General features: G+C 38.8%; 1 protein-coding gene across 1 annotated transcript in view; it reads right to left on the reverse strand.

Moving 5' to 3' along the window:
* The window catches only part of SYNE1 (spectrin repeat containing nuclear envelope protein 1), a 391,665-nt gene that overhangs the window by 326,233 nt on the left and 52,147 nt on the right, over nucleotides 1–13,285 (reverse strand). Inside the window, exons 19-24 of the mRNA XM_021716025.1 lie at nucleotides 11,177–11,311; nucleotides 8,677–8,835; nucleotides 8,262–8,470; nucleotides 7,347–7,455; nucleotides 5,041–5,205; nucleotides 756–923 (exon numbers count right to left, since the gene is read on the reverse strand). Of these exons, the coding sequence (XP_021571700.1) occupies nucleotides 756–923; nucleotides 5,041–5,205; nucleotides 7,347–7,455; nucleotides 8,262–8,470; nucleotides 8,677–8,835; nucleotides 11,177–11,311 (945 nt within the window). The remainder of the gene's footprint in view (nucleotides 1–755; nucleotides 924–5,040; nucleotides 5,206–7,346; nucleotides 7,456–8,261; nucleotides 8,471–8,676; nucleotides 8,836–11,176; nucleotides 11,312–13,285) is intronic.

Genomic DNA, 13,285 nt, shown 5'->3' on the forward strand with positions numbered 1-13,285 from the left:
CTTTTTAATGATAAGGTAAAGTTTTACAGTCTAGAGGCTGCTGCATTACACATACTTTAATGCAACTTCTATTTTTGTAAATTATAGGTGTATATAAAATTGGCTAGTATTTTGCTACTATACATCAAGTTAGCTAGAATTTTGTCATTAAAACATTTCAGTTATATTTCCATTTATATTGAGTTTGATAAGCAATGTATTTTACTTATGCATATATTTTTAATGTCTACCATCAGATTATCAGAAATAAGGTTGATTAAAATTGTTTATCATAACAATTTTAGTTCTTTCGTTCTAGTTCTAATGCTTTGTCAAGGCATATTGTCCTGAAATGTCTGGTACTTCAAGTAAGTTATAATTGCTCAAACTAAAATGTGTTCAGAGTTGTAAGTTGAAGAGACAGATTTGAACATAATGACAAAAAAAACAACAACAGTGATTTCAAATATGAAGCCATTTGTCTCTCTCTATGCTTTCTTCTCTGTCATGAAAAGGGCAGCCCAGCAGGTTCTGGAGGTTTTCGTAGCTAACTCAATTTTCCCTCTGCAGTATTCCTTGAACTTTTTTGATGTCATCAACTCAGTCTAGGAATTTATCTCGCAGAATATTCTGAAATATTTAATATCTAACAAAGATAACGAAAACAGAAGCACCAGGTTCTTTGGACCATTCAACTGGGTTTCTTCCTATACCCCCGAGCCTACCCCTCCTAATCAGCTTTACATAAATGCATTGGAGTAAAGAGGCATTTCTACCTGGTGTTGAAGAAGAAGTTGCTGTGCTTCAAACAGATTTTCAGTGTCCAAGATCTTCTCAGCTTGTTCCTGGACTTCTTTAGAGCCAGAAATTAATTCTTCAAGGGAATTTTTGACTATTTCTTTATACTGGACACAGTCCCCAAAGTTGCTTAACATCTTTTCAACCTAGATTTTCATGAACAAAATGTACACCATATGCCACTTAGTGAAGTTCATGCTATCTTTTTTTAGTGAGCTATGATTGACTAATAAACATTGTATATATTTAAGGTATAAAATATGATACACACACTTTTAAGTGATTCCCCCAATGAAGCTACTTAGCATATCTATCACCTCACATATTTACCATTTTTGTTTTTTTTTTTTTTGAGTTGGAGTCTCACTCTGTCGCCCAGACTAGAGTGCAGTGGCTGCTTCTGGCCAGCGCAGCCTCGACCTGCTGGGCTCCGGTGATCCTTCCGTGTCATCCTTCCAAGTAGCTGGAATTACAGGCATGTGCTACCATGCCCGGCTGATTTTTGATTTATTGTAGAGATGAGGTCTCGCCAGGTTGCCCAGGCGGGTCTTGAACCCGCGGGCTCAAGCAGTCCACTCACCTCAGCCTCCCAAAGGCGCAGGATTACAGGCTGAGGCACCGACCCGGCTTATTTACCATTTTTGAAATTAGGTCTACTTTTAGCAAATTTCATGTATACAATACAGTATTATTAACTATAGTCATCATGCTGTATGTTTAATCTGCAGTACTTATTTATCTTATAACTTATCCTCTTTGGTCAACATTCCCCTATTGAAGATCATATAATCTTACATATTTTAAGAGTATGCATAGTGAAAGTCTATCTTAACCATTTGAAATATAAACACAGATTCTTAACTTTTATTCTTTTACATATTTTTGAGGTTTATTTCATTAATATTAAACTTAATAGCCATTTATAGAAATTGCAGGCTTCATTTGATATGGTGCTCTGTGCCATATTAAAAACCCGTTCAGCCGGGCTCCGTGGCTCAGCCTGTAATCCCGTACTTTGGGAGGCTGAGGTGAGTGGATTGCCTGAGCCCGTGGGTTCGAGACCCGCCTGGGCAGCGAGACCTCATCTTTACAATAAATCAATAAATCAACCGGGCGTGGTAGCGCATGCCTGTAATTCCGGCTACTTGGAAGGCTGAGGCGGAAGGATCGCCGGAGCCCTGCAGGTCGAGGCTGCGGTGGCCGGGAGCGGCCACTGCACTCCAGGCTGGGCGACAGAGTGAGACTGCAACTCAAAAACAAACAAACAAAAAACAAAAATAAAATAAAAAATAAGAACTCATTCACTTGACAATCAAGGCAAGATAATAGAACTTTATCTATGATCTTCTAGATCCCTTTAATTATAATTCTATGACTAAAACCTAATTATAAAAGTGACTTACAAGAAAGTTGAGTCCCTCCTACTTAAAGAAAGTAAGGGAAAAAATTGTAGAGACAAAAATGGAGAATAGAAGAGGATTTGTTGGAAATGCACTTCCAATATTTTCACATAAAAGATCAATATGATTTCTAATTGTGTGGTTCTCTAATGGACTCTCCTCCTGCTCATTGTCCTGAACTTTCAGATTTCTCTTCTAATTTCTGCATCTTTCATTTTAGTTTCACCAATATCTTTTGTTTTCAACGTCTATACTTCATCTTTACCAAGGTCATCATTTTTACATTTTCTCATTATTTGTCTTCCACAGAAGACTTTTCTTATCCTGTTTTTGTCTTTGACCTTCTTCTGATCTGAGTTTGTCCAAGGTATGTTGGAGCAAGTTGTTCTCCAAACAAGCAGCAATAAGACCCTGTAAAAACCACAAACTTCAGATCTCAGTATGTCAACAGCTCTGCTGAAAGATGTAACATTTTATTACATATTGTGAGTCTACTCACAGCCTTTTTCTTTTTTCCTTATACTGGATAACTGCAAACATTGTGTTCAGCCTTATTTTAAAAAGGAAGGGGTGTGCCAAAGCCATCTCTTCTTGCACATCTATATGTAAATAGGATGTGTGTTTTTCTCCAGTCCTCTCTTTTTGCCTTCACTAAGTGATTAAGTAGCAAAAAATGATATTAATATAAGCTATACAAAAGTTTAAGATAGGTAAGTATGCAAAAAATTAATTAATGTGTGTACAAACACTTGTTAGAGATCGATTATTGCAACAAGTCCCATGGGCAGCACCGTGAGAGGAGAGAAAGAAAATGGCCTTGGTAAACCGTTAGGAGGACTAATAACTGCTCATTTTAAAGGCTGCCAAGGCTGGGCATGGCATGGTGGCTCACACCTGTAATCCCAGCATTTTAGGAGGCTGAGGCAGGAGGACTGCTTGAGCCCAGGGGTTCAAGACCAGCCAGTGCAACATAGTGAGATTTTTGTCTCTACAAAAAAAAAAAAAAAAATAGCTGGGTGTGGTGATGTACATCTACAGTCCCATCTACTCAGGAGGCTGAGGTGGAAGGATCACTTGAGCCCAAAGGATTGAGGCTGTGTTGAACCATGACTGTGCCACTACCCTCCAGCATGGGTAAGAGAGTGAGACCCTGAGTCAAATATAAAAACAAATAAATAAAGACTGTCAATCTGTGTGTATGTGTGCAAAATACATGACCAATTTGTCTATTAGTATTTAGTATGTCTGAAAGTATTGGTTAGATCTTGGCTGAAAGATCACCTTTGTATAAAGGAAAAAGTAGAGGAGACTAATGTCAAATTTTCTCTTACACTACATAATGGCAACAGACTAAACTTGACCATTGCTATGAAAGGTGGATAATCAAAGGATTGAAATCATTTATGTTCTAAAATTTGATTAATCTCATCACCACTTTTAATTTGTCAAAAACTCGTAAGAAAACAGTAATTTATACATCAAAAATTCTCATATGAAACTAAAATTGCAAGCAGTTCAGAGTATTTTTGGCTTATGCAAATTCACCACTAAAGTCGCAAGCAGATTTACACGAATTAAAAATATAAAACATTAACAGACAAACTGTTAAATCAGGAACATCTATAGAGAATTCCACATCTTCAGACTCAGATCTTGTTGGACATTTTGTAGTCATCCATTAGGTCATTTTTCTATGTAAGTTTATACGTAAACAATTTCAAGAAATATTAGTGGATATTTATGCTAATTTATATTTTTACCTTATCTTTTCAAGTACAAACTTCTTAGACTTACACAAAAACCTAGTCAGTAAAAATAATCTTACTGATGGTAAAAGGGGCCCTACAGGGCCGAGCTCGGTGGCTCAGCCTGTAATCCCAGCACTTTGGGAGGCCGAGGTGAGTGGATTGCCTGAGCCCGCAGGTTCGAGGCCCACCTGGGCAAGTTGGCAAGACCTCACCTCTACAATAAAAATCAAAAAGTAGCCGGGCATGGTAGCGTGTGCCTGTAGTTCCAGCTACTTGGAAGGCTGAGGCGGAAGGATTGCTAGAGCCCAGCAGGTCGAGGCTGCGGTGGCTGGGAGTGGCCACTGCACTCCAGTCTGGGTGACGGAGTGAGACTCCAACTCAAAAAAAAAAAAAAAAAAAAAAAAAGAGGCCCTACATACAAGTAATGAAGTAAATGGGTTTGTATATTTTCATATTTAAAGGAATTTAGATAAACATTAAAATGCACACTGAAAAGTTAAAATGAATAATCTTGGCTCAAAAGAGAATTTTACTGGCCTGCTAACTAAATGCTAAATATTTTATTACTATTAGATACCAATTATTGAGCATTTACTCTGTTCCAGGCACAGTACTACATACTTTACATACATTTTGCATTTAATCCTTGACAAGGCCTTTTTGGGTAAGTATTTTTAACCCTGTTTTACAAGTAAGGAAATTAAGAGTCATTCAATAATAAGCTCAAGGTTGCATAGGAATTAGAATGCCAGATTTAAACTCTAAGCCTGGGTTTGTTTGGCCCTCAAGCATTGTTCTTAACCTCCCCGATACATCTTAAACTGACCACAAAACCACAATGCTTTTAGTAAGAGTAAAAAGGTGTGGATTTGATAAACTTTGTACTTTACATACAGGTCATTAATCAGAAGAAACATATCCAATAATGGCAGAGACCATAGTTCAAATCCTATTCATCTTTCCCAACAACTTTTATGTAAATAAATATGATAATTATTCTATTTTAATGACAGTTTCTTTATAAAATTACTTGCTCAGAAGCAACCAAAAGAAAGAGAACCTTCCAGATTTTCTCATCCAGAACTGTCTGTTTAGAGTGTGAGTAAATGATATACCTCTGACAGCAAAGTCCCCAGAGCCTTGAAAGAGCTGGACAATTCTGCCAGATCATCCCCTTGCTTCTGGGCTTTGTTCTCAGAAGAAACTTCAATCAAAATTTTCAGCCTGGATTTCAGCCAGCTGAGGGTTTCTCCTCTTTTAGTAACATCATTTCTGATCTCCTGCAATGAAATAACACTTTTGATGAACAAAGTGCAGTTGTGAATCATAACTTTCCATAAATACAGTATTCAATCTAAGGAGGTTTATAGGTTGGGGGTAATAGAGTTGGAAATTCACTCACCAACAGAGTACCTACTTAATTCACTTTTGCACACATTTTTTACAAAGTCTACAAGTGCTAAAAAAGAATACTGTTGTTGTCTATACAAAAAAAAATCACTTTTATAATTAGATAGAGTAGATATTTATAGATATTTTCTTGATCCTAACAAAGATGCTTCTAAAAGTACCATAGAAGAATGAGATGCCAAAATGAGAACTTAGGCATATAAGTTATCTCACTTTCTGTGAGCTGGAAGGAACATGGTATTTTTGGAAGAAAAGAACGACAGTCCTTTTTAAAAGTCAGCTGATTTCCTTTATTGAAACATCTACTTGTTGAATAGTGTTATGGATGCTCTAAAGATTTATTTTAACTTCATTTACTGATCATGTCCTGACTCATGTTTGTGACTTTTAGAGGCCAATACCCCATATATTGAGATGCATAAGTAGGATCACAGTTCCAATCTAGGAAGGGAGGGTTTTCTTGCTAAGAGAATGCTAAAAAGACTCTGGGGTTTTGAGTCTTGCAGGGTTGGTGACTGAGGGACTGGTGCCTGTTCCTCCTACACCAGATCTGGCTGGGGTGACAAAGTGGCAGGGGTCTACTCCAGTGCTTTTACAGGAGAAATGCATACCAGCCAGAAAATGGTTGATTCCAGAAGCCAGTGATCTCTTCTTTTTTTTTTTTGAGTTGGAGTCTCACTCCATCGCCCAGGCTAGAGTGCAGTGGCATGCTCACAGCCACCCCAGTGTTGACCTGCTGGGCTTCGGCAATCCTTCTGCCTCAGCCTTCCAAGCAGCAGGAACTACAGGTGTGCACTACCATGCCCGGCTAGATCTCTTCATTTTAAGATGTGAATTTTTTTTGTACTCTAACAGTAGTCAATACCAAACGTAAATATCCTCCCATATGTATATCATGATGCTATTGAGCATCCCCAGTATTCGAGGGGATTATATAATTTAATTAAAAGCCAGATGGAACTCAAAGGATGGAAATAGAAGAAAATATTTCCTCTTTAACAACAACTATATGACTCACAAGGGTTAAAAATGATGAAAGATAAATAATTTTCACAGCGGTGTGTGTCTAAGAGTGAGAGTGCCATTCTCAGAATGCAAACTGTGTTCCGGTCTGAGGCTCTGTAGCCCTGGCTGGGTTTATCAGGCTGTGCCCATACTCTCAGAGGCTGAAAGGAACCAATGCAGCCTGAATGTGACACAGAAAGAATGCTTAGAGTTCTTGCCCAAATCCCTGATTTTTCTGTGACCTGGCTTTTGCATGACTGAAAATGTATTTTATAAAAACATATAGTGTTCTTGTTTCCCATGACAATTTAAAAATCTCTGCTGGGTTGTACACCCATGCTTGCAATTTTCCACTCAGGATTCCCCATTAGCTAAAGATGCATTAGTGGAACCACTGAGTGTGACTAACTCTCAAAGCAACCAACAACTCAACAGGAAAAAAACCTTACAGTTCTCCACAGCAATAGGGATACTTATTTATAAGACATTTTCCAAAAACGTAAGTCTTTTCAAGAAATTAAAAAAAAAGACAATTGTTAGATTGTCTAACTTTTTTGTGTGTGCTGCCCATCAAAATGGGACTGGATGAAAAAAATGTGTTACATATACACAACAGAATATTATGCAGCCATAAAGAAAGACAAACATATGGACTTCATAGCAATTTGGATGGATTTAGAGTCTATCATACCCAGTGAGCTATCACAGAAACAAAGAACTGAGTATCACATATTCTTACTCATAAGCGGACCCTGAACATTTACCCTAATACAATAAGAAAGGAATAGGTAGTAACGGGATACTACCAGAGTTGGGGTAGGGGGACACAACATCAATAAGGATACCTGATCTCAAACCAGGCAAAGTGGGGACCAAAGGGAGGTCCCAACATTACCTGTACAATGACCACTTATATACCTAATCCTGAACTGTACCACACATCTTTGAAATAAAAAGAAATAAAAAACATAAAATTTTTTCTAGCAAACAGTGGCCCTGAACTTACTTCAACAGCATGTTTCACCTCTCCATGGTTGGCACTATCGATGGTGGCACCCTTGATCTCCTTCAGCTGCATCTCCTTTGCAGCGATCCAAGACAAAAACTCAGAAAATCTAAAATGACACAAGTATTTTCTTATTCAAGGGAGAAAATATCAGAATGGTTAGAGTAAATTCTCGATTTTGAATTTATGCATGGAAATTTAGCAATCAAGTGGTTACCAAGTTGACTACCACATTTTCTAGAAACGGTTCTTTGAACATGAAGCTCAGGGCACGGGTGCTCAGTTACTTGGGTGGGGAGCTCAGTTGAGGAAAAAGATGAGTCTCAGGGCCTGAGCACTTGGAAGGAAGAAGAGAAGAGAAAAAGGAGGGAAGAAGGGAGAGAGGGAGGGAGGGAGAAAGGGAAAGAGGAAGTCAGAAAGGAAGAAACCACTTGAGGTTTGGCCTCATGAGTTCCCACTAGGGTAAACACTATCCCACAGAGGCAGAAGCCTCCCTTTAGAGATATGAGCAGACTGAGGAGAAAGAGATTGACCAACTCTGCCTCAAAAAGGTAACATCTGGGTCATTTGGAAATAAAGTGCCTTGGAAAGCTAAAGTGGAGGATTGTCTGAGGTCAGCAGGTCAGGCTGCAGTGGCTGTGAGCATGCCACTGCATTCCAGCCTGGGTGACAGAGAGACTTCAACTCAAAAAAAAAAATAAAAATAAAAAAAGGAAATAAAGTGTCCAGTTTCTGACTGAAACCCACCTTTGTTTTTATTAAATGAAGCATTTTTGTACAAGAATATGAGCAAGGTCATATAATCTGATTTTCTTTATTGCATACAATGAAACATGTTATTTCTTGTTTTGTAATGATCTCTGATCTAACAGAATTAAGACAGATTCTTTTCTCTGGCAACAATTCCAAGGCTACCTGTTAACATAGTCCTTCCACTTGTCTGGGTTTTCCATGAGCTTCATGTAGGTGCTGTTAATGGCAGTCCTGAGTTCTTTGAGAGTCGCATGACAGTTTCTAGGTGTGTCCCTTACTGGGTCCCGGACTGGGAGTTTCGCACACAGTTCCTCAATGAGTTGTAATCTTTTCTCACAGAGGTGATGAGGACCTTTGTCACTGAAGAAAATCTAATGGGCAATAAACATTCTTATAATTCCTGTGAGAAGCCGTATATTTTTACATTTTCATAGAAACACCAAAGAGAGTTACCCTTGTTGACTACCAATATTGAGTGATTCAACAATTCTTTTTAAGACCCAAAGTATCAGTAAATATCCTTTAAATAACAGTGACACTTTACATGACTATGCACTTGATGGTGCAGGAGACTTACCCTGTGCTCTTTAATAATCTTTTCACTGCCTTCCTGGGGTACCAGCTTGGTCTCTCGATCCAGCTCAGTTCTGCATTCTTCTACAGAGGCCAAGAATCTATTTTTCTCCACATCAATCTTTAGATGAAGCAAATGATAAGGGGCTTCTCCTTGAAGATCCTAGGTTCAATAGGGGAGATTCAGGAAAACAGGATGATGTTCCTGATTATGTGCATTTCCAATTGAAGTGGAAAACCCACAGAATAGTTCCTTTAGGGACACTGTGACTTAGTCATTACTAGTCTGTCTACTTTGTACTTTTCCAAGTACTAGGACCACTGCAAATCCTTTCAGCCTGCTGTGGTTTAGATGTCTTCTCAGGGATTATTCTATTTAATCCTCACAATAGCCCCACACCGCATTAATTTTCCTGTTTTACGGATTAGACCACTGAGGCTCAGGGCTAAGTAGAGAACCCAGGATTTGAACTTAGATTTGAATCAAACTCTGTTGCTGCATATTCCCTCTCCTGCATGTGTCCCTTTTGATTTTGTCAACAAGCCTGTGATATAGGAAAAGCAAATATTATACCGATTTCATAAAGGAGGAGCACGATGAAAACTTACTAATTTAAAAAATCCAGGATTAAATAGCCCAGGGCTATACTTTCTTTTCTTTTCTCTTTTTTTTTATTTTTTGAGTTGGAGTCTCACTCTGTCACCCAGACTGGAGTGCAGTGGCATGCTCCTGGCCACTGCAGCCTCGATCTGCTGTGCTGTGGCGATCCTTCTGCCTCAGCCTTCCGAGTAGCTGGAACTACAGGCACATGCTACCACGCCCGGCTAATTTTTTTTGATTTACTGTAGGTCTCGCCAAGTTGCCCAGGCAGGTCACGAACCCTGGGCTCAGGCAATCCACTCGCATCGGCCTCCCAAAGTGCGGATTAAAGGTTGAGCCACCGAGCCCGGGCATATCTTCTTTTCTTTAGATCACACATTGGGAAAACAAGCAAGCAAGGACTCAAACGATACCTAATGTTGTACGTTCTTCTTAAATATAAACATAAGCTTTATCATTACTTTAGTTCTATCACTTATTAATTTTAGCCAACTCTGTCCTATGGCATTTAAAAAGGATTATCTTTAAAAGAAAATGCTAAGATAACTGGCAAGAAAAATGAGGTAGGACTATGGAGAGAAGATGACAGATTATATCCTAGAGAGTTGTGTGTGTGTGTATGTGTGTGATAAAATGAAACCTTCAATTATAGTCTCTGTTCCATAATACATTTATGATATGTTAAACTTCAATGACATTTTAGAAAGCTTGGATTTCTCTAAAAATCTTTTTTTTTTTAATGAGATGCTTGAGTTTTCACATTTAGCAATTTAGCAAGTAAAAAATATGTGCCTTTAACTGTGTTTTTCTTGCATACAGGGATAAATTTTTAGTTTATGTTACTGAGATTTTTGCGGTCTGGAAAGTAAGACAACCTGATGGAGACAGTTTCAGCTGCCAATCTTCTAAGCCCCAAGACTCTTCCATAGAATATTTGTGACAGTACTTGCTCAACTGCATGGAGTAGTCTTTCTCCTGGCTAACTCAAGGAAGGTAGCTTTGATGGATCTCCATTAAGCTGCAATGCTTCTAGAATTTGACATGTGGATTCTGAAGTCGCTTCCATTGGATGCACCCAGCCTGTCGCCCATGGTTCTTACCCAGCCCATGACACTCAAGTCTGATGAACCCCAGTGGGCCCTGTGTATTCTCTGCATATTCTCTTGCTTTTTCTCTTCTGGTTGCTGCTGCTTCCGCTCCTGTCTACTCCACTTCTGCTTCTTCTTTAAAGTCCTAGCTCAAGTCTAGTTACTTGATTCATTTTTTCCCAATCTCTAAGTTCATTGTCCCATTTTTAAGCTTTCATAAATATATTATTCATTGGACTTATTATATACTATATTTTTCATGATTTGTAACTAATCATCTCCCTTACAGAACTCTAAGGTTTGGAGGAAAAGAGATAATGCTTTGTTCATAATTGAGTCCTTCACCAAAAATGTTTTTATTTACATATTTCAATCATAGCTATCTAAACTAGACAGCAAAATCTCTGAAGGATACACACACACACATCCTATATACATGTATATCTTATATACATATATATATCCTATATACATAAAAATATAATGATTTAATTGATATACCTAATATGATTTATTCAATTGAGAAGAGTCCATTAAATGTCATTTGAGTAAGTCAAATGTCCTTGTCACCACTGCCCAAAACAAACAAAAGAAACAAAAAAAGAATACTCAAGTAATATAAAATTGATGTTACTAAAAAATAGGAATAAGAAAATTCTATCATATTTTAGTATGTTTTAATTCAAGGTCTTTTTTTAAATGGGGGAAGTAAATACAGTGACTTTTCATGAATTTCTTACATCTGGACTTTCAGTAACTGGATCTCATGCCTCTCCATTCAGGACATGCAACCTCTCCACCACATCCTGACTCACCTTCCATTGTTTGTGGAGTTTTCTAACAGCTTCCTGCAGACCCTGCTGTTCTTGCTCAGGGAGGATGTCAGTGAGTTCGTCACAGGCCTTCAGGAAAGCATTGAGCACCCTCTGATCTAGTTGACTGAAAAATTCCTGGCATGGAGACGGGAAAGTGGTTAAGAGTATTGGGCAGAATAAAAGGCAGCCTCAGACACCATCACACCTCTAAACAGCCTCTAACAAGTCTCTCAGCTCGTTGCTGCCTTCTTCAGAACTTCCAGGCAACTACTATTATTTTAGATCAGCATCTATAGTTATGAGTCAAAAGCCACCACATCTGAAATCCAGCTAGTACTTTTTATTTGCCATCATTTCTGAAATCCAATTAATGCTTTTTATTTTATCTATTTTTAGAGGCAAGTTCTCACTGTGTTGCACAGGTTGGACTTGAACTCTTGGACTCAGGTGAATCTCTCCACCTCAGGCTTTCAAGTAGCTGGGACTACATGTGCACACCACCATTCCCGACTTAATTTTTAGAAAAAAATTCTTTGTAGTTTTTGAATTAGGTCGAATATTGTGACAGATCAATGGGAGATCCTAAAACCTTGACTGTCTTGTAATAGAGCTTTGGTTCCTCTTTGGTCAAGTCAGAAGAGCAGAACAGATGCCAGGACCAAGCCTCATAATTCTTCATTCCCTGGAGCAATGTGCTCCGAGACCTGATTGTTCATTATGAGCCACTACACATTCACACATGTGCGCACATGAGCACACACGCACGCATGAATTGAGGGACACATGAATTGTGTCCCTCTCCAAACTCATATCTTGAAGTCCAACCCTCAAATGTGGTTTTTGAAGTTAGGGCCTTTGGGGAGTAATTTGGTATAGATGCAGTCCTGAGGGTGGGACCCTCATAGTGAGATTAGTGCCCTATAGGGAGAGACACCATAGAACTTGCTATTCACCTCCCTTCCTCCCTCCCTCCCTCCCTTCCTCTCTCCTTCTGCCCTTTCTCCCTTCTTTTCTCCCTTTCTCCCCCATCCCCTCTGCCATGCAATGACAGGGAGAAGGTGGCTGTCTATAAGCCAGAAAGAGGGTCTTCACCAGTACTCTATCATACTAACATCCCGATCTCAGACTTCCAGTCTCCAGAACAATAAAAAAATAAATTCTGTTGCTTTAGCCACCAGTCTGTAGTAATTTTTTATGGCAGCCTAAGTAGATTAAGGCAATACATGTGAACATACACACATGACTAAGTCTCACACAGTCTCTCGAGTATGTATGCAGAATTATTTTGAAATAATGGTGATTCAAAAGAGAAACTGCCATACTGTATAGCTGTACAAACTAAACATGATATTTTGTGTTTTGTGGTCACAGACATCGATTCTAAGTCTAGTCACAAATATATTGCATTTATCATTCGAGAGTGTGGTTTATGCAAACATCCACTGACATTTCAGGAAAAATAACTCAAAATGCATGTTCTCAGAATGCTGGCCATCTCCATACCCCATTTTATATATGATTAATGTTCTCAATACTGATATAACTTAAACAAGTAGGATAAACATAAAGACGGCTTCACGATATTGAGATAAGTTGTATAAATGACATGGTAGTTGTACTATATGGCGGATTTATAAAATGAGTGAAAGACTTAGCCGTTCACCTTACCTATTTAGAGAGTCTTTAGTTATGTAAGGATTTCTGAGCTAGATCACTGAGTCTTATAACAATTATCATAATACTACAAGAAACGGGTTGGCAATAGTAGGAAACTGCCGGGGATGGGGGGTGGGGAGGTGCACACTTAATCAATAAGGTACCTGATCTCAAAATCAAGTGAAGTGGGGACCAAAGTGAAGTTCAAACTTTACCAGTACAATGACTATTTGTATGCCTAACCCTGAATTGTATCCCACATCTTTTTTTTTTTGTTGTTGTTGGAGTCTCACTCTGTCGCCCAGACTGGAGTGCAGTGGCCGCCTCCGGCCACCACAGCCTCGACCTGTTGGGCTCTGGCGATCCTTCTGCCTCAGCCTTCCAAGTAGCCGGAATTACAGGCATGCGCTACCACGCCTGGCTGATTTTTTTATTTATTGTAGAGATGAGGTC

This window comes from Carlito syrichta, unplaced genomic scaffold (assembly GCF_000164805.1).
Source record: "Carlito syrichta isolate Samal-C Ts95f unplaced genomic scaffold, Tarsius_syrichta-2.0.1 Scaffold308114, whole genome shotgun sequence".
In the NCBI taxonomy this organism is placed as follows: Eukaryota; Metazoa; Chordata; class Mammalia; order Primates; family Tarsiidae; genus Carlito; species Carlito syrichta.